The sequence below is a fragment of the Eulemur rufifrons genome, chromosome 3, assembly GCF_041146395.1.
Source record: "Eulemur rufifrons isolate Redbay chromosome 3, OSU_ERuf_1, whole genome shotgun sequence".
Taxonomy (NCBI): Eukaryota; Metazoa; Chordata; class Mammalia; order Primates; family Lemuridae; genus Eulemur; species Eulemur rufifrons.
The window spans coordinates 3686384-3711891 of record NC_090985.1 but is presented as its reverse complement, the minus strand read 5'-3'; the positions used below and the strand labels follow the sequence as shown (position 1 = coordinate 3711891).

General features: G+C 49.0%; 1 protein-coding gene across 2 annotated transcripts in view; it reads right to left on the bottom strand.

Moving 5' to 3' along the window:
- Positions 1-295: 295 nt before the first annotated feature.
- Positions 296-25508, bottom strand: part of HOMER2 (homer scaffold protein 2) — an 89469-nt gene continuing 64256 nt past the window's right edge. For both annotated transcript variants that reach the window (XM_069466560.1, XM_069466559.1), the window contains exons 4-9: positions 16817-16909; positions 13090-13196; positions 10045-10201; positions 8003-8113; positions 7254-7334; positions 296-6050 (exon numbers count right to left, since the gene is read on the bottom strand). In XM_069466560.1, the coding sequence (XP_069322661.1) occupies positions 5862-6050; positions 7254-7334; positions 8003-8113; positions 10045-10201; positions 13090-13196; positions 16817-16909 (738 nt within the window). In that variant the 3' untranslated portion in view covers positions 296-5861. The remainder of the gene's footprint in view (positions 6051-7253; positions 7335-8002; positions 8114-10044; positions 10202-13089; positions 13197-16816; positions 16910-25508) is intronic.

Here is a 25508-nt window from a genome sequence, read left to right as displayed (position 1 = left end):
TCCCCATGCCTCAGCCTCCCAAAGTGCTGGGATTACAGGCGTGAGCCACCACACCCAGCCAAATGTTTGAACATTTAAAAAAAGCCATACAAGCAACTTAATTTTTTTTTTTTACAATATTTATAAAATAAACCTCTTAGAAAACAATGAAACTGCTGAATACCTTGTAAGAAAAACAGTCAGAAGCAATGAATAGGGAAACTACAAAACATATAGTTTAATAAATATTTTTGCTAGTGAGGGTCACATTTTAATTAAAAAATTAAATTTTTTTTTTTTTCTTTTTTTTTTTTTAGCTCCCTGCCCCCGTGGTAACACCAGTGTTAAAGTGGAAGCAGGGCACTCTCAGACACTGCTAGTGAGAGTGTGATTCGGGACCATCTTTCTGGAAGGCAGTTTGAGGCAATAGATATTAAAAGTCCTAAAAATGTACATACCCTTTTTATTGATAGTTAGGGCAGGATATGTTATGCTGCGGTAACAAACTGACCCTGGAATCTCAGTGTAACACATAAGGTTTATTCTTTATTCATCCTACATGTCTATGCAGGGTGCAGGGTGAGGGAGGAGGGGGGTCAGCTGCTCCACACAGTCACTCGGGGACCCAGGCTGACAGAGACTCCACCCCTAGGACGGCGCCATTTGCTGAGAAAAGGGGACACGCACTGCACAACTGCACATGGGCACTTCACAGTCTCAGCCTAGAGTTCCACATGTCACCTCTGCTCACATGTCATTGGCCAGAATTAATGGCTGGACCCTGAATGCCCACAGGGGCTGGAGAGTGAAGTCTCCCGTGTGCCCAGGAAGGAAAGGAGCCGCAGATACGCAGGGGCATTCTTTGCAGCCAGCAAGTCCAATTATAGAAAATTATCCTAAGTAAATAGTCTGAAAAGTTCACAAAAAATGTTAGAAGAATTTCATCATGTCCTTGACTACAACAGTAAAAAACGGGAAACAATCTAAGTATCCACGGTACAACCTACATAGATGTTAAAAATGATGTAATTACATGTTTACTAATGTAGAAACATATTCACAATATAGTATTTAAAGGGGAAAAAGCAAGTTATAAAACAGTATGTATATTTCATGGAAAAAGTAATAAAACAAATATAGATGCATAGAAAAATGTCTGAAAGATTTATACTGACATGTTAACAGTGGTTATAATCAGATGGTGTAATAACAAGTGGTTTTTTCTTTCCATTCATCCGCAGTTTCTTTTTTTAAAAAAAGGTATGTATTATTTATGTACCAAAAAGCATTTTAAAAAGGGGGAAAAAATAACGCAGTACTCTTGGGAGACTCCACTTATCCACCCCATACTTATCATCTGATGCAAGAAATGTCTTCTTGGCTGTCACACCATAAGACATTGCTACAAATGATGTAAAGTCAAGACCTATTAAAAGTGTAACAACAGGGTAAGAACAGTGACACCTCCACACAGCTGCACATTGTCAGCGCTGCCAGTCACCTGCCAAAACGCCAGCTGGGACTGTGCCGGGCCGCGCCGTCAGAGAGAGCAGGGCGCTGCACAATTCTGCAAACGCAGACCCGCACGCTCTCCTGGTGAATGGATTCCAGAACACAGAGCATCACCACCTGAATTATGAAAATAAGTTCTCCTCTTAGGTCTACATGTCTGTCATTAAAATCTCTTCCTCACTGTTGCTCCCACTTCCCGTGCTACTTCCTGCCCAGCACACACACGCAGTCCTAAGTTCACCGGAACATTTCATCCCACTCAAAATTCTTACCTAAGTCACCTTCTCGCTTGCCCAGTCGACTAGAAAACCCACATTCTTGAGAGAGGTACATGCAAGAGACACGTAAATCACACATTTCTAGAAAGGATTCCTTCTCCATGCCGGTACCTCCGCCATCCCCAGAACATACACTATTTCTCTGGGGAAGCCACGTACTCAGAAATTAGGGTCCTTTTAAACCATGCACATCATTTAAAAATACATATGGACATTGATTTACAAGCTTCCAGTTTGCAAGTGCTTCAAATCCAGTGGCATTTCAAGGGAATCAAAGAATCAGAACTTCTAGAAGGATGAATGGCACAAGCAACCGACTGCGGGCCGTTAGCGGGGAGCAGCGGCTGGCTCGCCCGCACGCGGCGGCTCCACCAAGCGCGTACACTGAGTCACTGGCAGCTGCCCTCTTTCCAAGGGTGCACCTGGCCACGTGTGAGGTCCCACCATAAGGTCCCCTGCACACCCTGCGGTTGGTTCTTATGCAAAGCTGTGCTAGTTTCTACAGAGGAGACTTTTCTATGGAGAAACAGGCCTTTCACAACGGGCACGTCACAACGCTCCTGGGCAGCACATGAACTGTGCTATGTCCCACCCTTTGCTTGATGTTTCATGAAAACAGTCCACACCAGCCAGGGGCCTGCCAGCCACCGTGAGGCTGTGTTCACAGAGCCCGCAATCAGGGACAACTGCCCTCTGCGGACAGTCATCCTGGGTGCTGGTCGGGTTCCACCGACCCACTCCAACCACCAAGCGAGCCTTCTCCCTCCCCAGGAAGGGCTCGTCTCCAGGAAGGGGGCGGGCAGCGGCCAGGCCACCTCCCAGCCAGGGCTCTGTTTGTGTCCATGCAATCTCAGGGCCTCCCGCTTGTTTTGAACAAATTGCTCTGCCTCCGCCAAAGCCATCAATAAAGAACTCCAGGTGAGTTCGTGTTCCATACAACCGGCCTCTCAGAGCACGGTCATTTTAATCAACTCTCTTGGAGAGACCCTTGCAAAACCAGAATTATTCAAAAATGGAACTTACTGTTTATGACGAACATTCCTAAAGGTGATTCTGATTCATGCCTTTGTAAATTGCTCTTTGCTATGGACACACATTAAAATGATATAATTTCAATGTGCTTGTATCAGGATACATAAGAATTTTTTTTCTCTTGGCACCCAAGGGTCACCAAAAGGGGAACGGCCACCTGGCTCAGAAAGACACTGTACCAACGCCCAGGATATCTGGATGCAGAGCCCACACTACTGGTCACAGTTGGGTTACCCTGGGTACATCACTTTCTCTGTCTCCACTTCCTGTCTGCAAAATGCGGGTAACAATCTCTGCCCAGGCCACTCACCCGATTAAGGTCTAAAGCGACTGCCCGCAGCAGAGATGCAACCGAGGGGCTGCACGAGTTCAAGTCTCACGTGAACACTGGTTCTCTTTCCCTTCACAGCCTGACCACACTGGTGGTCTCCATTCCCCAGGCACTGGGACGACTTCCTCACTGCTCCCAGCTTTAAAATGCATCTAGTTGGGTCTTGACTAGAATGAAAAGTTATTTTTAAAGATACTCATGGGTAAAGAGGTTCCAAGTTTTCATTGGCCCGTTTTACACCCCAGGTTTCCCAGATGCAGAAAGCCAGTCTTGGAAATGTCAAAAACTGGGAGACTCCATCTGGAAACCGAAAACGCAGTCCTGGCTACACCTCCCAGGCAGCACGACGTGGCCGCCACGCTCAGGAGGGAAGGGCTTGCGTCCTGCCCGCGCCCGGAGTGGAACTAAGACTGGGCGGGACATCGGAATGCATAAGGGTGTGTCACACCAGCCCAAGTGAACACCAGGATAAATTCAGCGGGGCATTTTCACCGAATTGAGTCCACCATCCACAGCACCAGCAGTCAGAGAGGGCCAGTCTCCGACTGACAGCCTCAGTTGCTCCTGGGCCATTATTATTATTTTTAAAGAAAGTAAATGAAGAAACACTAAGATCTTCAGAGAGAAGCAGGAGGATGGGGAGTTCAGTACTTTCATCAAGTGGTGCTCTCACTGCCAGACCCAACTTACCTTTCCCTGGGACTCTCAGCTCCTGGGCTGCGAGTTTTAGAGCTGGGTGCAGGGGACGAGGAATCTACGTTCCTCACCTGCTACCCGCAAGATGCTCACCAAACTCTGTGATGGCTGGTGAGCCGGGACAGGGGTCTCGACCTCACAGTAGTCCTCGGTAGAGATGGCTCCTCCTACGTTTCCTACGCTTCCACTTTCAAGGTTTTCTAAAGTCGCTGATGCTGGAACGCGTAAGTGGCTTTAGCAATTATCCTACGATGAACGCGTTGCCTGAGCATGCTCCAGTCAGTCAAGATGGCTCCTTCTAGATTAATACGTCACCTAACAGAGGTGGAGGTCATCTAAAGACCTAAGCTGAGGGTATCTGGATCCCAGCATCCCCTGGTCCTGCCCAGTCTGTGGACAGGTGGGCCAGGCTGGATTGAGAAGAAGCCCCTCTATTCCCTTCCGGGCCACGGGGCCAACTCTCGGCCAGGCCAGCTCTCTTGTCTCCTGGCACAGTCAGTAGGGAGCTGCTACCAACTGTCCTGAGAGCCACATGGAGCTCTGGGGAAACGGCAGGTCCCGCAGCGCCCTAGCTCCAATCAGCTAGAGGGCAGACCACGCTTTCCATTTCCTGCCAGGAGCCCCATGTATTCAACCAAAGCCCCCCACCCCACCTGTGGGGTCTCCCCTAAAGTGTCCTGGTGCTGCAGGTCACCAGCCTTCCTTTCTATCCCCATCCCAAACAAGACGTCCCAGCTCAGAGAGCCGTCTCAGCGTGGGGAAGCGGAGCAGCAGGACTTGGACGCTCACCTTGGGGCCGGGTCACGTCTGTAGACCTCACCCCTCCGCAGGCTGCCAAACCCTAACCACGTCCATGTGAGAAAACATTTCCAGAGGGAGAAGTTCTCTTAGGTGGTTCTCAAAGGGGGAAGGGGGCACCAAAGCCTCCCCGCCCAAGGCATTTAGAAATGTGCAGGGCCAAGGGTCCAAACATCTTGCCGTGCGCGGGCAGTCCCTGCTAATGGGGGACGCCAGCAGCACCCAAATGCCCTCGGGGCCCGCTGAGCAGCTGTCAGAGAGGAGGGGTTTATGGCTCCAGGCTCTTCCTTAGCAGGAACTGAGACAGGCAAGAGGCGGAGCTGGGCAGGGTTTCTCCCGGAGAAGGCCAAGGCTCAAAGCCGTGCTCTCTCCCTCATGGGCCTGTGTGATTTCTCCTTAACTGTGCAAACCTTTAATAGGATCCCACCCTAGATCCCACCAAGCTCTAGGCAGCCCCTAAGCCATGGAATCCCCTGGTCACAGGCCTCCTTGCCTGGAGAAGGCGGTTCAGGGGCACAGACCCCCGGGGAAGAGCATCATGGACGGGGCGGAGCATCACTCAACAGGGGTTTGAATTCTGTTGTGGGGTTTGATTAACACACTAAATTCTGTTTCTATGTTCAACTGAACAAATATTTATTAAGCACCTACTTTGTGCCAGGCACCGTGCCAGGCCCCTCACGGACTGCTGTTCTCACAGCACAATCATCTACTCAGAAATTAAAACCAAGAAAAGGGACGTTGTCGCAACCGTAAGAACCGGCCAGTACGGCGGACGCAGGCGGCTACCACGCCAGCAACTCACCCGCCAGCAGCTTGTTCTCTTTGGCCGAGACGCCACCAAAGGGCTGTTTTAAAGCATCTCAGCGATACTGAGAGGGGCGTGGTCCCCCTGTGCCCCCGGGACTGGTCTCGGTGACGTTCCCACGCGCTGAACGCCGTGTGATAAAAGGAGCCGCGTGGCCTGGCGTGAAGAATATTGGTATTTGGATTAGAAAATACTGTTTTCAGTTCTTATGGTTGCAACAGCCCTTAGGAAAGATAGAAACATCCCTGCCCTGACTGCGTAAGTGGTTAAGGTAGACCTAGTTCTGGATTCCTGAGTCAGAACCTTCCGGGTGTCCAGAGCCGCACGAGGCCGAGAAGCGCGCGGCACGACCGGCTCGGAGACACGACACGGCAGACTGCGCCTGCGGGACAGAAGCGACACGACAGGAGGACGTCCGGCCGGCGCGCTAGTTGTCGGCGCCCAGCTTGGAGAGGCCGCGGCGGAAGTCGTGCAGGTCGTCGATCTTCCCGTCCAGCACCTCCAGGAAGCTCTTCAGCTCCACCTTCAGGTGGCGCTGCCGGTACTTACTCTCCTCAATGTCCGTCTTCAGGGAACGCACTTTGTCCTCCAGGTTCTGGTTGTCTCTCTCCGCCGCCTGCGAAGACAGAGGGAGAAGGGTCTGGAAAACAGGGCGGGGGAGTCGTCCACGACACCTGCTAGAGCCACACCGGCACTGGCCGTCGGGAGCCGCGGGCCGGGCCGAAGCTCCCCGGGGACCTGCAAAGCCCCAACACACGAGCCCGCGACTGGTCGGGGAAGCCGAGGGCACTTCGCTGTGCTCCTCCTTTCCTGTCCCCCCACGGGCGGAGCGTGCGACCCACGCCTGGCCCGAAAGCCCGAGACCAACGCGGAATGGAGAACGCGGGCCCCGCCCGAGGGAGCCCTGGCGAGGGGCCCAGCAGAGAAGGTCGGAACCGGACGCCACCTTTCAGTCCCACTCTCAGAGGGACAGCACAGGCGGAAGGGGCCTGCCTTCCAGCTTCCACGGAGAAGTGAGGCCTGCTCAGCCCCAGGGGCTGGCCACTAGCCCTCGGTGAGGGAGCCCTGGCCACGCAGTGACTTGGGGACAGCCAGTCAGTGCCCCGCTGATGCTGTTACCACGGAGACATTCTGTGGAGTTGGGCCCCACAAGCCAGCCGAGGCCCGTCTAGGTACATCAGACACAGCAGACAGGACAACGGTGAGGCCTTGAGTGGGCCTCCGCCCTGCAGTCTTCGTATCAAATGAGGTTTTGTTTTGTGGGAACAAACTGAGGCTTTTTTGGACACGTGCACAAGAACCAGTTCCAACCCTGGGTTCTGCAACTACGTGGAGTGCTCTCTGGGGGTGTTGAAGGGCTGAAGGGACGAGACCCTCAGAAGGGAGGAGGACCCGAAAACCTCATTTTATGGATCAGAGATCTGAGGCCAGGGAGGAAGGTCTGCCCAAGGTCAGCATCCAAGGTCAGCGCCTGGGAGCAGCCAAGGTGGACTCCCGCCCTCCCGCCCCCTGCTCCACACTCCTCTGTGACTCTGCAGGGACTTCTGTGGGTGGGAAACCGTCACCCACTGTGGTCATACACAGGACAACTTCGTACAAGCGGAAAAACCAAAAGACAAACACTGTTGTGTCTGCCCCTGGGACAGGGGTGGCCCTCAATGCCATCTGGCGTGCAGTCACCGCCGGCTTTTCATTAGTAGAAAATTGAGCTTCTTCCCCATCCCAGGCACAAAAGCGAGAGGGAGCGGAGAAAGGAGTAACACACGACAACCACCTCCCTGCCGGAGCCAGGACGGACGTGCCCTCACCCCCTGCTCACCTCCAGCTTCTCAGAGACATACTCGCACTCTGACATGAGCTGAGGTATGATTTCACTTTGTTTGCGGAGATCTTTCAGCTCCTACAGGAGACAGAAATTTGAGAGAACATGACAGCAAGTCAGATAAAACACACTCTTGAACCCGGCACACCCTGATGGAAGTGGCTTTTGGAACCTGTCCTGTTTGCACAACTGACAGTGGTGACAATGCTGATACTTAAACACTGGGTAATCCCAAGGGCCGTGTGACGTGCGTTACCACATAAAATCCATAAACTACCATAAAAAGGCAGATATTTTTACGATTCCCGTTTCGTAGATGGGGAAACTGAGGCCTAGAGAGGTTCAGTAACTTGCCCGTGGTCTGCAGCGTGTGTGTCCTAACTGTGCTGCCCCACAGAAAACACACAGCGGCACGGCTGGGGCCCTCGTGCCCTGACTGGGCAGCAGGACCCAACTGCTGACAGATCACCCACAGAAGTGACAGAGCGTCCTACCAAACGGAGCTCCCTCTGGGACCTGAGCGACGGGCTGTGTAACAGGCACAACGAGGAGGCTGCCGGGGTGACGGCGACGCCCCTGCCCTGCAGCAGCTGCACTTTGGGGCGGCTCCCGGTGCCCTGTGCTGGCATCCAGGCAGCTGCCAGGGCCGGTCACATGCCCCGAGCCACCTGCTGCGTCCTTGGGTGGAGGTCACCTCCCAAGGCCCGGAGGACGCCAGGGGCCGTGCCCAGAGCAGCGTCACTCACCGTCTCCTTTTCTCGGAGTTCTGCCTCCAGCTCCTCAATCCTCCTCTTCAGCTGGGAGTTCTTCTCCTTCTCTCTGCTGATCTCGCTGCACTGCTCCTCCAGCGCGTCGATCTAACGGACAGCACGCGTTAGCAGGGCGCTAGTTTACCTCGGTCGCCAGACAGGGCTCAGCACAGCTGCGTTCATGCTTGTTTTAAAACAAGCCATACACGGACCCACTCACAGGTTTTTCTTCGTGGCTAGGGATAAACTCCCCGCAGCTCCCACGGGGGGCTGTCTGCCCTCGGGTGCGCGGGACGCCGCGCTTGATACCGGCGCGGTGGAGTCGGTAGTGACACCTGGCTGCAGATGCTCAGGGCTCCTGCTTTTCTCTCACAGCACAGGAGTAACCTTAGGTTTGCTCTATGGATCTGTCACCGGCAAGAGCCAGATGGCCCCTGAATTCATCTGCTTCTCCCCAGAATGATTTTTATGTCATTTTAATCATATCCTGAATTATTCTGTTTCATCTTAAGGGTTTAAGCCGGCAGGTTAGACAGCCGAGCTACTCTGGGATGCGGCTGCTGAACGGGAAGCGATGACATTTCCAACACCGTAAATCAAGATGACCTTTCCCTACTGATGCGCGCAGAAGGGGCCTGGCCTGTGGGCCGCCTCTCAAGGCTGAAAGGCAAATCCCCAGACCATCTCTCCCTCCTCCCCACGTCTGAGCCCTCAAAAGTGTCACCCGTGTGGAGTGAGCGTGCCAAGGCCTGACACCCTGACATTCCCATCTGATGCTGGGCACTTCCTGGCGGCCCAAATGTGTGTGCAGAGTGGACAACAGGAGTGGACCCCGTGTGTAGTACCAGAGCACTGTAGCCTGCGCCAGCCCTCAGGGTCGGAACCCCCCCATCGCTGGAGATCCCACCAACGGCCACCTCCAGCCCTGGAAGCCGAGCTCCGTCACCCCCCGCCAGGGAAGTTGATTCTGCTCCACGGGAGCAGGTTCCCTGTGCTGCTCTCGCTCCACTGCCCGCACTGCCTTTGGTCCTGACGCTCAGACCCAAGCGAGAAACTCGGCTCTTTGCTTGAAAAGTGAAAGAAAGGGCCATCGATCCCTCTGGCAGGCAGCTCTGCCAGGCCTGGGACGGGAACGTGCAAAGTCAGCAACTGGCCTGGTGCCCCGACTGTCAGCACGTCCCACATGGAGATGTAAAAGTGACACGAGGCAGTTGTACCTGCCACCAGCACCAAAGCAAGATGGTGTGACAGAGGCCTGCAGTGGCTCCGTCCGAGCTGGGCAGGGCAGGTCATAAACCACATTGAGGGGGAGTGGACACCAATCTAAGTGGGTCGAGTCCCCCTGAAACCCTCACCTACAGCACAGACTCCTGTGCACTCACAGCTGGGGACCGACCACCATCAAAACGTGGTTAGCGCAGAAGCCTCAAGGCCTCCATGGGGGAGCCTCTGGCCGCCCCAGAACCACCTTGTCAACTCAGCAGAACTAAAAAGAGTGTGAGTGACTAATTACAGGGAAGGTTACAGGCGAATTTTGAAAAAAATCAAAACGCTAGGATGTCAAGGTCAGAGAGTAGGGCACACGAGTGGTCAGCACGCGCCCGTCCACCCCCGTCACGCTCCAAGCGCCATGTGCCTTTCCTCAGTTCCACACTGACGTTTAGAATTGCTGAGTGGATGGACGCAGATGCTCCTCATCTGTGCCCCCACAGTAAGAGGCCAACCTAGGACTAGGATCAAGGGCGCCCTGTGAGGGGGCAGGGCTGACATCTCCAGTCTGTCTGTCTCCTCCTTAGCAATATGAATTATAAAACTTGGTTCAGGAAAGGTCATACGTTACTTATACGCTCACATTCCCACTAAGAAAGGCAGGGAGATGGAGGACGTTCCACAGGAGGGGCAGCAGGTCTTCCTCTGGCCGTGGGGACGAGGGCAACTGAGAGGGGAGAGAGAAAGGACCACGGGGGGCCCCGTCTCCCGCTGCCCACGCCAGCCGCCCCCTCCTGCTGGCTGCGGCCCCTGTGGCCCCCGAGGCCCACCTTGTTGCGGAGCCGGTCGTTCTCGTCGCGGCAGATGGAGAACTGCCTCTTCCACTGCTCCACGCTGGCCGCCGACTCCTGCAGCGCCGTGGTCAGCCGGGCGTTGCTCTCCCGCAGGGTCTGCAGCTCGACCTCCCACTTCTTCACGTTGGCCGCGCTGCAGGGCAGGACGGGCGCTGGTGACCCGGGGGCCGCCGTCCATCCTGCGGTGCCTCCACCCACTCTGCCACCCCCTGAGCCCACCCCAGGGGGCCACCCCGCTCCCCCAGTGGGCTGGCTGGTGGGCCTGGCTGCACTGGCCAAGTGCCAAGAGGGACTGGCCCCTCTCTGCTGTGAGCACGTCGCCCTGCCGGCTGTCTTCTTAAAGAATCCCTTAGAGGGGAACAGAGCTCTTAAGGAACGAAGAGACAGAGCTAAGCACGAAGGCCACAGAGTGTGGCGGAGACGCAGCCCCCAGTCCCTGCTGCCCTGCTGCCAAGGAACCCTCTCACGCCGGCTCCTTCTCAAGGACAGAGGGTCTGAGTTACTGGGTTGGCCCAGGGGCCCTTTGAGAATCTCAGGAAGGCCTTGGACACCTCAAGGACCCGGGTTTAAACCAACCACCAAACACGCACCCTGGCTCCGGGGTGGTAACAGCCCCTCTGTGACCTGTGCCTCCTCAGAGCTTTCAAAGGAATCCATATTTGAGAGCCCAGGGCTTGAGGACAGAGGGGACAGTGACAGGGAATCCACCCGCTGTGGGCACAACGGGGCTTCTAACCTCATGGTGTGGGCGGGAGCCCTGGCCGGCCCCACGTCCCCTCAGGGGTGTGAGGAGACCAGGGGTCTGAGGGACAGCTCTGCTGTCACCACAAAGGCCTCGTGTTTTACCTTCTGTTCTACGTGCCAGGTGAGGAAGAAGTTTAAAACAAACAAACAAACTGGAGTCAGGTTCCCCTCAGTCACTGTTCCCTTCAGCCCTTTAATTTCCTTGCCTTGGAGCCCCCGTATCTGTGGCACCGACTGTGACCTGAGGTGACAGGGCAGAGTGGCCCGAGGCAGCCCATCAGGAGGTCCGAGCCCCGCAGAGGAGCGTCCTCTTCCTAAAGGCTTTTTTTTTTTTTTTTTTGGTAAACGCAATTGTGTCTGCATCACCTGCTGTCTATCATCCCACAGCCTCGAGGACCCAGGAATGCAAGGGGGAAATACTTAGCTTCAGTTTCAAACACCACCGACTGAAAAAATAGTAAAATGTTATTATCTGATGAATTTTAGAGTTGATGACTGAGAATTGAAGCTAATTTAGGGAAACGGCTTCATGCCCATTCCTGTAACTCACTGTTCATTGAACTCAGCTTTGAAAACATTTATTTTTAGGGGTGAAACGTTTTCATCCAGGCAGCCCATTGTGACTTAAACAACCAAAAATAGCTCTCACAATTGCCTGATGAGTAAGAAGACAGATTGGTCACAGCTGTGTCCTTTGAAGTACCTGAAAAAGACCCACCGTCCAAAGGCAGGTGGTCACATCTAAGGGTCACACATGCTTTCCAAAACCCCCGTGTCAGGTCACTGGAATTGAGCTCCGAGCACTGGCCAGGCCAGCCGAGCCGCAGAGGTGGGCGCCGGCTGAGCACGGGACTGGCTGCCTCTGGAAGGTTCCTGAAAACACTGCAACTGCAGCCTTGAGAGGAAAGCAGGCAGAGAAGGTGATGGAAACATTCACCAGCGAGGTGACCCTGGGCAAGGAGTCACTTTGTCACTTGGAACTCAGTTTCCAGAACTGTGAGAAATAAAGGTTTGCTGTCTAAGCCCCCCGGTTCGTGGGATTTTGTCGTAGCAGCCTGAGCTGACTAAGCTTCTAATATGGTCCAGTTCTTAAACAGGCAGCTTTCATGGGGGCAGCTTCTCAGCGTAGGGGGACCGGGGAGGGTGGGCAGATCCCGGCCAGTGAGCACAAAGCTCTGAGCACACAAGCCCAGCCACACCGTGACGCGCAGCCCAGCCTTCGGGAAGTGAACCACGTTCTCAAGATACAAAAACAAGCATGGCTCATACAGTCATTAAAAATTAATATCTTATTGACATCATTATAGCGATTGTGTTAAATTTATAGGTCAATTTAGGTGAAACATACTTTTTAAGATACCAGGGCTTTCAACCACTTCTCAATAGAATATACAGAATGTATCTTTTTAATTTTTTAAGAGACAGGATCTTGCACTGTCACCCAGGCTGGAGTGCAGTGGTGTGCTGACAGCTTACTGTAACCTTGAACTCCTGGCCTTAAGTGATCCTCCCACCTCAGCCTCCTAAGTAGCTGGGACTACAGGTGTGTACCACCGCACCTGGCGCTTTTTTTTTTTGTAGAAATGGGGTCTTGCCTGTGTCGCTCAGCTGGTCTCAAGCTCCTGGCCTCAAGTGATGCTCCCACCTTGGCCTCCCAAAGTGTTGGGATTACAGGCATAAGCCACCGTGCCCAGCCAAATAATATATCATTTGTTAAATGATTTATTTATGATCCTGAAAATCATTTTAAAGATTGCTTCACATAGATCTTGTAATATTTAAGTTTATCCCTATGTATTGTATGGTTCTAGTTCATACTGTAGAAAAAAATCTCTTTTTCAAATATATATTCTATGTGACTTTTTATATATAGGAAAGCCATTGATTTTTGTGTGATTTCATATTTTAATAGTTTCTTAGGTTTTTATATGCTTTGCTTAGATGCCCAAGACTCAGACTTGTATGTGAATAAATGAGAAATTTGGCCCCTGGAAAATAAAACAAAGCTTAAGCACAGGGACACACCACACTGTCTCACACTCATCCTCTCCACGCACACACTCACACACAACGGCACCTCTCACACTGACACACTTGCACACACGAGCTGACGCTGACGTGGGTCAGCCAGACAGAAGGGCCAGGAGACAAGACTGGGTGCCCCGAGCAGGACCTGGTCTTCTCTTCCAATTTCCCGAAACCCTGCCCAACAAGAGGAGCTTCCAGGGAAGTGCCGAGCACGGAGACAACGGGATCTGGATTTTACACAGCCCTTACCTCTGCGTCAACGCAATCTTCAGCTTGTCGTTCTCAGACTTGAGGTGCGTGTCGGCTGGACCTGCATGAGAGGCCTTTTCATCGTCCGTCCCGTTGACGCTGGATGCCTGAGCGGAAGAGGGGGTTTCACACGCAGATTCTGGCCAAGGCCAATCATCCGCACACAGTACTGCTCGGCCTCACGGCGGCAGCAGATCAGGCATAACGGGAAACTGTCGTGAGTGGGGCTGAGCCACCTCCCCCAACCAGAACACAGCGGAGACTAACGCTAAGAAGGGCTGACTACGAGGACCAAGCGCAAAGGAAAAGGCCTGAGGACCACATGAGCCATCAGATCTGTGCGCTCTGCTGCAAAAGAACTCCAGGCTATGCTCAGAGCCTCTTCGCTCAAACTTACAGATAAACCTGCCAAGCTTGGATACCTGGTCTCCTTAAATACCACAGGAGGGAAGTCACAGAGGAGGAGGGACTGTCATAAGCAAGGAACCAGAAATAGTGAATCGAGATAGAGAAAAGTACACATTAGAAGCTGCCACAACAGAGATTTTGGGGCTCCGGAGAGTTAGATCAACACATTCATTAACAAAACAAGAACCAGATCCAGATGTTGCCACTGCCTCACTAGCACCGTTATGAATGTTCTGATGTGTTTTCTGTATGAATCAGACCACGTGGAGGGGAAATCTCATCTAGCGCTAGATAAGATCCTAGATCTTATTTAACCTCCAATAAGCACAAGACAAAGGAGAAAACCAGAAGAGAATGATGTATAAGTCTAACTAAATTTATGCATTGCAAAAAAAATGCCATAAACAAAATTAAAATGCAAACAAAAACTTGGAGGAAAATATACGCAAGCACATATGAGAAGCAAAACCTTTCCTATATTGAGAAACTATTAGTCCTCATCCTTTAGAGCTATGCACACTGAATATTTATGGATGAAACAAGAAGATATCTGGATTTTGCTTTAAAATATGGGGGGGGGAGAGGAGGAGTAGGGAGGAAAAATTGGTCATAAACTCCTAATTGCTAAAGCTCACCTACAGGTACATTGTACACAAGTCCGCCCAGCTTTGGAAATGTTCAAAATTTTTCATTTTAAAAAACAAAGCTCTTGGAAATCAATATAAAAAAGATGAACACCTTAACTTAAAAAAAAAAAAAAAGGAAAGGCTAGGAATTGATATTTACAAAAGAAGAAAAGCATACAGTCAATAAACATGAAAAATATTTAATCTCACTAGTAAAGAATACAAAATGAAAAAAGCCAATAAGATATATTTTTCATCTGTCAAATCAACAAAGCTTTGCTGATGAGGGTGTGGGAGGAAAAAGCCTTATTCACTGCTGGTGGGAGTTAGAATTGTGCATTTCTGTGGGCTAGGTTTGCGGCAGGCATCGAAAGCTTTACAAACGCCCGTATCTTTAACCCAGAACTTCCATCCCAAGAATTTATCCTGCAGATACCATCAAACACACAAAGATGTGCGAGAACCTTCAACACTGTGTTATTTATATTAATGAACAATTAGAAACACAGATGTCCCAAATTATAGAAGGTTAATGGAATAAGTTCTGATACAAACACACAATGCAATACTGTTTAGCCATTTAAAACAGCTTTGAAAAGGAATGACTGACATAAAAGTTTTAAAAAGGGTAATATAAAAATATACTAGAGAACTGTATTAGAAAGATACACACAAAAATACCAACAAAATGTATCTTCCAGTGCAGGTGATTTTTATTCCTTTCTTTATAGCGTGGTATATTTTTTATTTCTACAATAAACATGTATTGCTTTTATAGTCACAAAACCCCCACATTAAATGTTTTTTAAATTAGGTTGTTTAAATCTTCAACTATTTGGAAACCTTGGTCAGAGTGTTCATACTCTAAGAGATTAAGGAAACCAAGCAATTGTGTGGTTTCTAATGAAAGAGAAATGTGTAATAATATCTGTCATCTGGGGAAATATGAGGGGAGGTAAATAAAAACTAAAGTTTAGAGGCAAAAAAAATTTCTACATAATTAATATATATACATAAAATAACATCTTATTAAGTATACTTGATTTTTTTAGGTCTTAAATACTTTTGGGGGACAATTATTAAAATGAAACCTTATCTAGAGAAATTCATATACTGACATTTAAAGGTATTTCTGTAATAAGTGGTATTGAGAAAAAGACAGGATATTAGAGACTTTCTAGATCATGGATCATTTCAGGTGCCCAAGGATACAGACTCCCAGAGATTACTCAAGTTAATTAGTACACAAAATTAATAGTATCAGTCTTAGATTACATTAAAGATGATTTAGAAAGACTCAGGGAAGTTCCCATCTACCTGAAGCCCAATATACATTCGCTCCCATAAATCCATATGGAGAGTTTGTCATATGATGAGCCCACGACAAGGTGTTGGGATACAACTCCAGACAGGCAGAGGCTCTGCCTCTGTGAAGCATCTCGAGCCACCAAATCTCCCGTCCACGGTGGCTGACAAGCCAGGGCCCCTCGAGGCATCCGCTCTCTGAGCACTGATGTACCGAGCGAGCTCCTCCCTGGGGTTCAGCGATGCTCACGTTTTCCCTGCCCACCCTTCTTTGTGGCTTCCCTCCCACACCTGCGCTCGCCTCCCAGGGCTCGAGCTTTTGCCCTCCTCCACTGCTTCTTCGTGCACCCAAGTCTCCAGCTACGGCTTCCATGAGGCTGATGGCCAAGTCCAGAGCGTGGATCTTGACTGCTCCAGATGCCCAGGCCTCCTGATTCTCTTCCTGTGTGCTGTCCCCGTTTGCCCCCTGGCCCGGCCACTCTACCCCACAGCCTCCTCGATGACCTTCCTGCCCTGTCACTCCCTGACTGCCTTGCCACCTGCACGCACCCTCAGGTCCATTCCAGATCAACAGTCAAAAAACACTCCCAACCTACCCAATTATACCAACCACCCAATTATAAACCATTCAACCAACAGCTAATAAATAACAAACATCTCCATGCTTCCCCTGCCGCAGCCCCGCCAGGCGAGGCCCTGGCTGTCTTATTCCTGACCCAGAATCACTCCCGAAGTCTCCCCTTCCTTGTCTCTCTACATATGACCTTGTCACTAGGTCAAGCCTTCCCCTACCATCGCATACACTAATCTAGACATCAGGAACACAGGTGTTTTTATTTCAGGTTAAAATAGGTCCTTTTCAGTCAATCATCACACTTTTAAGTAAACAGACTGCTCGATTCCTGGCAATGCCAGATCTTCTCTGGCTAAAACAGAGCTGTTGGAATATCATCTCCTACCTGACTTTTGTTAAAACTGGAAGGACACAAGAGCTCTCTGGCATTGAGTTTTCCCTCTCACGGGCACAAGTACCTGCATCTGCTGAACAGCATCCTACGTGTAGGCCTACACCTCCCGCCAGAGCAGGGAAACAGGATGCCTTGCTCCTGGCGTTTAACCAGAGCGACCAGAGACGTCTCTCAGGGGGCCACAGACATTTATTAACTCGAATCTCATCAACTGTTTTCTGCCAAAGATACAGTACCACATCCTGAAAAATTCAACAGTCTCATAAAATGTCTCATCCATTTCACTGTGATCAGGCTCATAGTTAAAAATTTGAAATTGCCCTGCTGCCAAAATTCCCTATTTGTTGCCCAAAGTGACAAGGAACAAAGAGCCCCAATTGCTGATCCCACTTGGACCTATTTTGTGGGCGCATTTCTTACTTGGGAATGATTACTCGAGGTCTCGATTTTCTCCTGGGACTTGTCTCTGGCTAGTTTGGCAGCTTCTTTCACCTCCTGGAACTTCTCTGCAAACTGAACAGGAAGAATTAAGGTTTTTATTAACTTTATTCATGGCTGACATTCAGAACCCACCTCCATTATTCTGTATCCACTTAAACCAATAAAATCTGTATAAATCCAGAAGAATTTTATTTGAGATTAAAAAGAAATGAACATAAAGAATGCTTTTTCCAGTAAACACTATTAGCCAAAGGTCAGACCTGAACCAATTTATAAGCTACTAAAGCTAGTTCGATGACAAAGTATTAAACCCCAAAGCCTCTGATGAACGGTAACTAATGCAAAAGCAACAAATGAAATTTAGCTATACCACAGGAGGAATCCATGAAAAACTTCAAAATCTATGCTGAAAAGATCCAAAAACTCCTATAAGTCAATGTCATGAAAAATACTAAAAAAGTTGGGGGGGAGGAATTGCTCTAGATTTTAAAAGCTTAAGACATAAAAAAGTAAAATGCAGCATATGATTTATGATTGGATCCTACTCTGAACAGACCAACTATAAGAGACTTCTGGGGACGAACGGGAGAATTGGAACACGGACTGGACATTAGATGCTATCCAGGAGTTATTATTTTGTACAAAGTGCTAATGATGTCATAGTTATGTTGGAAAATGTTTTTTTTTTTAGAGATGAATACTAATGTTTAGGGGTGAAATGTGTCTTCATGTCTGATTTAAAGTAGCTCAACAAAAAAAATGAAGAAATGTGGCAAAATGTTGATAACTGTTAAATCTCGGTGACGTGTATATGAGTGTTCATTATCCTATGCCATCTACTATTTTTTTAATGTTTTAATATTTCTGTAATAAAAATTCTTAAAATCCCAGGGTAACCATATCAATCACTAGCTTATAGTCACTGACAAGGTAACCAATTTTCATTAGCAAATTTGTTGTTTGAACAGAGACCAGCCTGTGATAGATAATGCTGGTATGTATTAAAAGCAAGAGAGAGCTAAATGTGGTTGCTATACAACAAAACAAAACCAAAAAGCTAGCGAGTTGCAAGGCTACTGACGAGTCCGCGGGTTTTGCTGGGAACTCATTTATTTCTGAGCGAGGCTATCCTCTGACGACTGGTTGGCTTCGGGAAGCCTTGCCACATAACAGACACTGCTGAACCTACCATGCTGGTCTAAGCAGAAAAGGTCACCCTTTCTGTTCTGGCCTGTGTAGCTCCGGCAGGCCCTGTTAATAAAGACACAGCCATAGGGCTTCACATTTAACCTTTTCAAGACTGTCAGAGGACAATCACATTACCTGTTGCCTAAAATATGTGAGGTCCAGCAGGGATGGACAAAGTCACCCCCCTCCTCTTTGGGGACCCCACCCCTTAAGTAAAAAACATCGTGTTGTGAACTCCCTGATGGCAGAGTCCACACCTTTCCTCTTCGCACCCTTCTCCCACACCTGGCAGAAAGCAGGTACAGTACAAGTTTGTTCAGTGAATGAACGAACTCTGGGTTCCAGGCTTGCACACCCCTGTGCTAGAAAGGAAGAAAAAAATTATGTCAAAGATTTGGTTCCTGTCCTCAGAGGAATTTTAGAGTCTGTAGAAGATTTTGTTTACATTCAAACAAGTGAGAATAAAAAAAAAAAAAAAATTTCAGACAATAAGCTTGAAACGTAATGAGGTAGGGTAAGCCCTACCGGATATATTTAAAATAATCATTTAACAAAACATGGTATCAGTAGATGTATGATGGAACAGAATGGGTGAGAAATGGCTCTTAGCATTATATAAAAATTACCTATGATAAAGGAGGAATGAAAAATTAATAGGGAAGATTATTCAACATATGATCAACTTTAGTAAACTGGGGGGAGGAATGAATTTAAATCCTTAACCACAAACCCGTAGCATGATAAATTATTGATGAGTTAAAGGGTTACGATTTAAAAAAAAAAAAAAATCAAACCTTAAAAAGTCTGGATGTTCCTAGACTAATATTTAAAGAAAAAAAATTTGGATGCAAACAGAATTGAACATGTATCAAATCTCTGCTTGAGAGGTAGGAGGGTAATTTTCTAAACTTGGAAGAAATAAAAGAAAATCACAAAAGTGACAGACTTGACTACATAACAATTTAAAGCTTCTCAATAGAAAAGGAAAAAAAACTCAACCAGCAAGGAAACAACAGCCTGGGGACAATATCCAGAGCTAGGCTAGCACAACTGGAAAAGGGTTATTTTCTTTAGTACAGAAAGAGTTTATATAAACCGAAAATAAAAATATGAAAATCTCAATAGATAAATGGCAAAATTCATGAATAAAAAATACAATAGCTAAACAACTTACAGAACAGATCGTTCTGCCTTGTTGGAAATGCAAATCAAACTAATGAGGTGCTATTGTTTGTCCGCTAAATTAGCAAACACTAAAGGCAGTTACAACAGCAGGTGCTGGTGAGATATCCCTGGTTACAGATCGGCACAGCCCCGCTGAGAAGCAATGTGGAAATCTGCATTGTGAGTGGAAAGAAATGTTCGTATCTACTGACCCAGTGATAGCACTTCTGGGAAACTATTCTGTGAAAATAATTGAGAATACGGAGACAAAGAAAAAAAAAGGCCTTCAATATGAAGATGTTCATTCCAGCATTACCTACAATGAGGAAACTCTGGAAGCATCCAGAGCGCCCCGGGAGAAGGACACGCAGACCACTGCCTCTCTAGCCTCCAACTGTGAGAAGAAAGCACCGGTCTCATGAGCTGCCAAATGACTGGCCGTTGGTGAGGAATCCCCTCCTTCCAAGTCTGAGGTTTTCTAGAATTTCCCTTTTCACAAAAACATAGCATTTATGCTTATAAATTTGGAAAATACAGTTTAAAAAAAAAGACTTTTTTAAACCTACAGTCTCATCACCCAGAGATTAGCACCAAGCACACAAACTTCCGACATTTTTCTACCTGTATGTATGCATCCATTTACACAGGCCTTTAAAAAAAGGAATAGTGTATACCTCACTTTATAGCCTCTTTTGAAATTAACAATATGACATTAATACTTTCACTACATTATGCGATCTTCTAACTACATTTTCTTTCTTAATTGCTATACCACATTACCCTGAAGACATATTGGAGTTTAATTAACCAATTTCCTACTGATGGACATTTAGATTGTTTCTTTCTCTTTTTTTCTTTTCTTTTTTTTTTGTGCTGTTATAAATGATGCCATAGGAAAATCCTTGTAGCAAAATCTTTGTCCTCAGTTACAATTATTTCCTTAGACAAGATTCCTGTAAATGAAACCCACGAATCCAAGGATATTCAAACCACAAAGGCTGCTGAAATACATTGCCAAATTCTCACATCTTTATTTATTAAGGCCATTTTCTGTAGTTTTTAAAGTTGTGATGATAATTTTAATAAAAATCACTATTATTACCCTGATAGAAAATGAAAGATCATTGTTGCTTCATTTTATTTGTGACTTTTGTTTGGTCTTGGCCACTGAGGATCTGCAGAAGACTCTACTGTTTGCTTATTCACAATCTGTTTTTCTTTTTCCTTAATTTAACAGAAACTCAAATTTACCTGGGGCAGGAAATTTCTTAGTTTCAGGAGAATGAGAGCTGGTTTAAGCTAATTCTGACAACCCATTTCCCTGGTGTTTTTTTTTTTTTTTTTTTTTTTTTTTGGCAGCGGGTGACAGTGGTGGGGACAGCCAAGGGACTAGGGCTGATAATGGGACCAACTGCCAGGGCAGTTTCCAAAGAAGGTGCTGTGGTTCCATCCTCCTCCCTCCTCCCTTCTGCCCAGAATGCAGATGTGATGGACAGAGCTTGAGAAACCATCTCATCATCATGAGAGAAAGGCCAATAAAAGAAAAGAAAAAAAAAAATCACACAGAACCCTCAGAATCAAAGTCACAGAGCCACTGTACCAATGCCAGCGGCCACCTGCCCCAGGACTTCTCTTCTGTAAGAGAAGAGCCTCACTTGTCTAAGCCCTGTTATTAGGTTCTCTGCCACCTGCAGCCCAAAGCATCCTAACTAAAACCTATCAAAACAACGATTAATAGCCTCCATTTAAAAAAACTGGCTATTAAATCAGGAGACAGAAAAGTAGGTGACAGAACAAAGTTCTTACAACTACAGAGTTAATGAAGTGAACATAAGGGGACAACTTTGAATTACAGATGAAATCGCTGAAATGGGTCAAAAGCAAATACCGAGGAAATCTGGATTTTGAGACAAGAAGGTCTGTCATTTTTCCTCTTTTGCCGGCAAAGTAATAAAAATTCTCTTTCCTTTACCCCCCTGCAAAAAGCAAAGGCCAGGTGCGTATCAGGGTGTAGACAGACCCACCACAGAGCACTAGCAACACCATCCTGGATCATTCCCTCCTAATGGCAGAAAGCATTTCCTCCGTCTGCAACGAGTAAGACGGAACCAAACTTAGAACAGTGACGACTCAGGTCAGATGCCAGAAAGAATCTAAACTTTACCATTTCGTTCTTATATTTGGTTCTCCCTCCTGTCCCTTTTCATAAGCTCTCCCTTTTATCAGAACACGCAAGTCCCTTTTCAACACTCTGCAGCAGGCTGAGGTAGGATGTCCTCTCCAGTGGGTAGACAGACGAGTCCCAGTTTAATTCTGGGAATACACACAGCTTCTATTATTTTTGGAAAGCTTATCTAAAGAGCAGAAAGCTGCCCTGCAATACTTTCTGGACTGTGGTTGTGCAACAGTCCTTCTAATGGCTGTAGTTAAGACCAAGGTATCTATTTTCCTTCTGGGAGGTAGAGAGAAGGATGGATAAAGGGCTCCTAAATGAAAATGTCCACACTGGTGTTCCTTTCTCTAGGCTAGTTACAGGGTTGGGTTACCAATTCCCCTACAGGCCTGGGGGCGGCAGCTCGGGGAAGGCAGGAACACTCAGCCTCAGCTGTCCCCTCAGCACATTCCTTGGGAACCCTTTGGGCGAGTTCCTCCACGCTGGCTAAACTGCTACTTGTCAAGACTGCCAACCTCACTTCAAGATAATTTATCCAAGTGTGGTTAAGAGTTCCCTTCAAAGAGAAGAGGAAAAGTTGACTTGAAACATTCTGGACAAAGGAGACATCTGAAGGCTTATTTGAGAAGTCTTGGTGACAGTGGCAGGTCACAGTCACGCAGCTGGGACTCTGGTGCCGGGCGACTCAGGAACGTGGGACACTCTTCCTTAATGACAGGACGTTTTCTTCCGTCTGGGAAAAATCAGAAGTGGCCATCCTTGGAAGCAGGCAGAGCTCAAGGTCTCTTCAGTCCTCAGAGGCACAACGAATTGAACCTGAACGTGTTCTGGTTTTTGTTTGGAGTTCTCCCTTTCGATTTTTTTTCGTAGAAACTTTCCCCCTTTATCGTTCCTAGCTACTGGGGTTCCTCCGAAGATTGAAGAAATTGTTCCAGGCAGCTGTGAGTGATTCTCTCAAACCATCCTGGGCTTCAGGGAAGAACTCCCAGCCCTGGCAGGGTCAGGAGCGGGTGACCAAGAAGGGCCTGGCCTGACCGTCTCTGTTCGTCTGGACATGCGGCAGGTGCGGGAAGGGGCCCCTCAGCAGGGGAGGCGGCTCTGCAGGAGGGAAAGCCACACACCCCCAGTGCCCACCTCTGACGGAAGCTCCAGCTAGTCATTAGTTCAACAAGCTGCCATCACACCTGCTCTCCACCTCCCGCATCTGTCGCCACCCGAGTCTTTCCTCCCTCATGGCTCACCCAGTTCTGCCGATTTAGCTCCTCAATATTTTTTAAATCTCTCCCACTCTTACTCGACCCTTCATCAGCTGTACCCTGGACTAAAACAATCTAATCTGACTTGCTGCCAGGAAAAAAAAATCTACCTAAAATGCAAATCTGGTCATCTTCCTTCTAGGCTGAAAACCCCCGCTCAGGCCCAAGGATCAAGTCCAGAAGCACCAGCGTGGCCTCCCAGGGTTGCCTGCAGCAGCCCCGCCCGCGCCGCAAGGCCTGGATGCTCCGTCAAGAGCGAACCGTCCGCGGCTTCCTCACGCCCCATACGGAGCCACGACGCTGCTCGGCTGCTCCTGCTGTCGGGAGGACGATGGGAGAGGGGGAGCCTCGCCGTGGGCAAGCCCTTTAACATGGCCCCGTGCCCCGTGCACGGGAGAGGCAGCCCGGACGTGGGACCCACACAGAACCCCAGGGAAATGGCTGAGGGCCTGGCTGCATGGGGAGGGACCAAGAAGAAACAAAATGACAAAGACTTGGGAAACGGCAACGTTAATGGGTCCTCATGGAACCAGGGCCTGAAAATATTCATGTTCCACATGAGTGCCCTCCAGAAGTCCCTACCCTTCAAGCCCAAGAGAATCTTTCAAACCAGGCGGCAGGAAAGGCTGTTCTATGGTAACCCCGTCATTCGCCTCCTCCGGGCAGCCTGGTACTTGCTCCAAAGATCTAAGGGCACGCTGGCCACTGTGCCAGGGGAAAAGGTGCCGCACGGCCTTGGAAACACACTCATGCTCTTCAAGGCCACCCTGACTCAGCCCTGCTGAGGTCCAGCAGCCGACACAGAGGCCCCCTGGAGCATGGGACCTCTAAGGCCCAGCCAGCTCCCTGGCAAAAGCTCACTGCACCGGGCCCCTGCTGCCAGGGGAAGCAGAGATCTGTCCTCCCCAGAATGGACACTGTGGCCTGCTGTGCCTCTCCGGCCCCGCCGCCCACAGAGTCACCTAATGCTTTCTACACCACACAACACTGCTTCAAACCGAGTGAGGCTGCAGAGAACTCACTTCCCTGCAAATGAAGTGAAGCAAGAGTCTAATTGGCACAGGACTCTCAGGTCCTCTTTCGTACTGTATCTCTGAACTCTGCTGTGCCCACGCCTGCTGGAATGTCACATCTTCCAGAGTCACGGTACACAAATCTGAACGGAGGGATCAGGGCTGGAAAGGACAGCTCCCAGGATTGCATCCAATGACCGACACTCCTAATGTTTGCTCTCTGCCCTGTGTTCCTGCACCCTGGTCGTCTGGAGGTTTTAGCGCCCAGGAGAGAACGCTTCTGAGAGAGGGCGACATGCGAATGGCTGCTCAGAGTGCCACCGGGCCATGTCAGGTTTCTCAAGCTTCTAAAGGAACAGAGTCCTCATAGAAGTATCTCAGGATGCAGAGGAGGACAGTCTGTGGGGTGTCCCCATTGGGAAGCTCATTTGTGACTGGGTGTAGGATGGCTGGATCTGTGTGCTGCGGCCTCCTTAGACGTGTGTGCACGTGTTTACGACTGCATACGCACACACACGCTGAACAAATGAAGGGTGCAAATCAGCAGGCCCCTTCTTTGAAAACTGTCCTCAATATACACAAGAAATCCAAGCAGCTGAGTCTGTACTGGGCAACTCTGCCAACTCTCCAAGAACCTGGGATTTTGCGAAGCCCCTGGGAACAAGGACCTCATCTCTGCATCTTCAGTGCCTAGCCCAGTGTCAGCAGAGCAGGAGCTCAACAAACACATGCCCGGCCAGCCAGCCGGGTGTTCACAGCAACTGTCTAGAGAAAAACAACTCCGAGAGCCAAGCTTCTGGAAGCCTGCCTGGCTCCAGCCCTTCCAGAGGCCTGGATTTCCAAGTCTGCCTTGGACTCCTTGACATACTCCAATACGTTTCTTTGTCATGTAAACTAGCTGGTCTTACTGGAAGCCAAAATATTCTTAATACCTTCACAGGGCTCCTCCATCCCCAAAAGGAAATGCACTGTCCTAAAGCAGGACTTGGTCCCCTCAACTGCTGAGTAAGGCCTTTCAGAGGCCATCAGTTTGTTCCCTCAGTTCCTGGGGTTCTCCGAGGCTGTGGTCAACCATAATCATCTCGACACCTTTTCAACCACCCACAGGTTATGTCCTGGACCATGCGGAAAATCGAATCAAAGCTGTGAATCCTCTCCCTAGGAAAAAGAAACACACAACACCGTGTGGCATTTGAAGGGGTGTGAGAACTCTGGGCTAAGACTCCTATAAGCATCACCTTACTCTGTAAGGGCTCCAGCCAGAGTCACCAACGTTGGTGGCTGTCAGAGACAAATTGTGCCATCCTTTAAAAGACAAAACACACTCATTTCATCAAGGCGCACCACTGGCAATGGGAACACTGTCTTTTCCTTGGAAGTCTTAAAGTAACAACCCTCCAACAAATGTGCCCTCACAGGAGAAGGCCACCTAATCCTCAGAGTCCTGGAAATCCAGTTGATCTGGTTTCAGCAAACAAGCCAGCCCCTCCGTGTGCGTGTGCGTGTGCGTGCGTGTGCGTGTGCGTGTGCGTGCTGACTCGGCTGCCACCTGGGGGGGAGGAAGGACCCTATGCAGCTCCTTCGTGCTGCAACTTCAGGCCCCAAAGCAGCATCTGCTGGATGTGAATTTCCCCGTCCCCCAAAGTCTTCGAGGAACCTTAGCAGGCCCCTGTTGAGATGGCTTCCTGCCTGACTCACCCTAATTTCTCTTCTTTGAAAGTCGTCCTCAATATATACGGGGAACCCAAGCAGCCGAGTCTGCACTGGGCAGCTGTCAACTCCCCAAGAGTCTGGGATTCTGAAAAGGGCACCTGCTCTGGCAGCCCTGCGGCGGCAGAAGCGGTGAAATCGAAGACCAGAAAGGAATCCTGCTCACC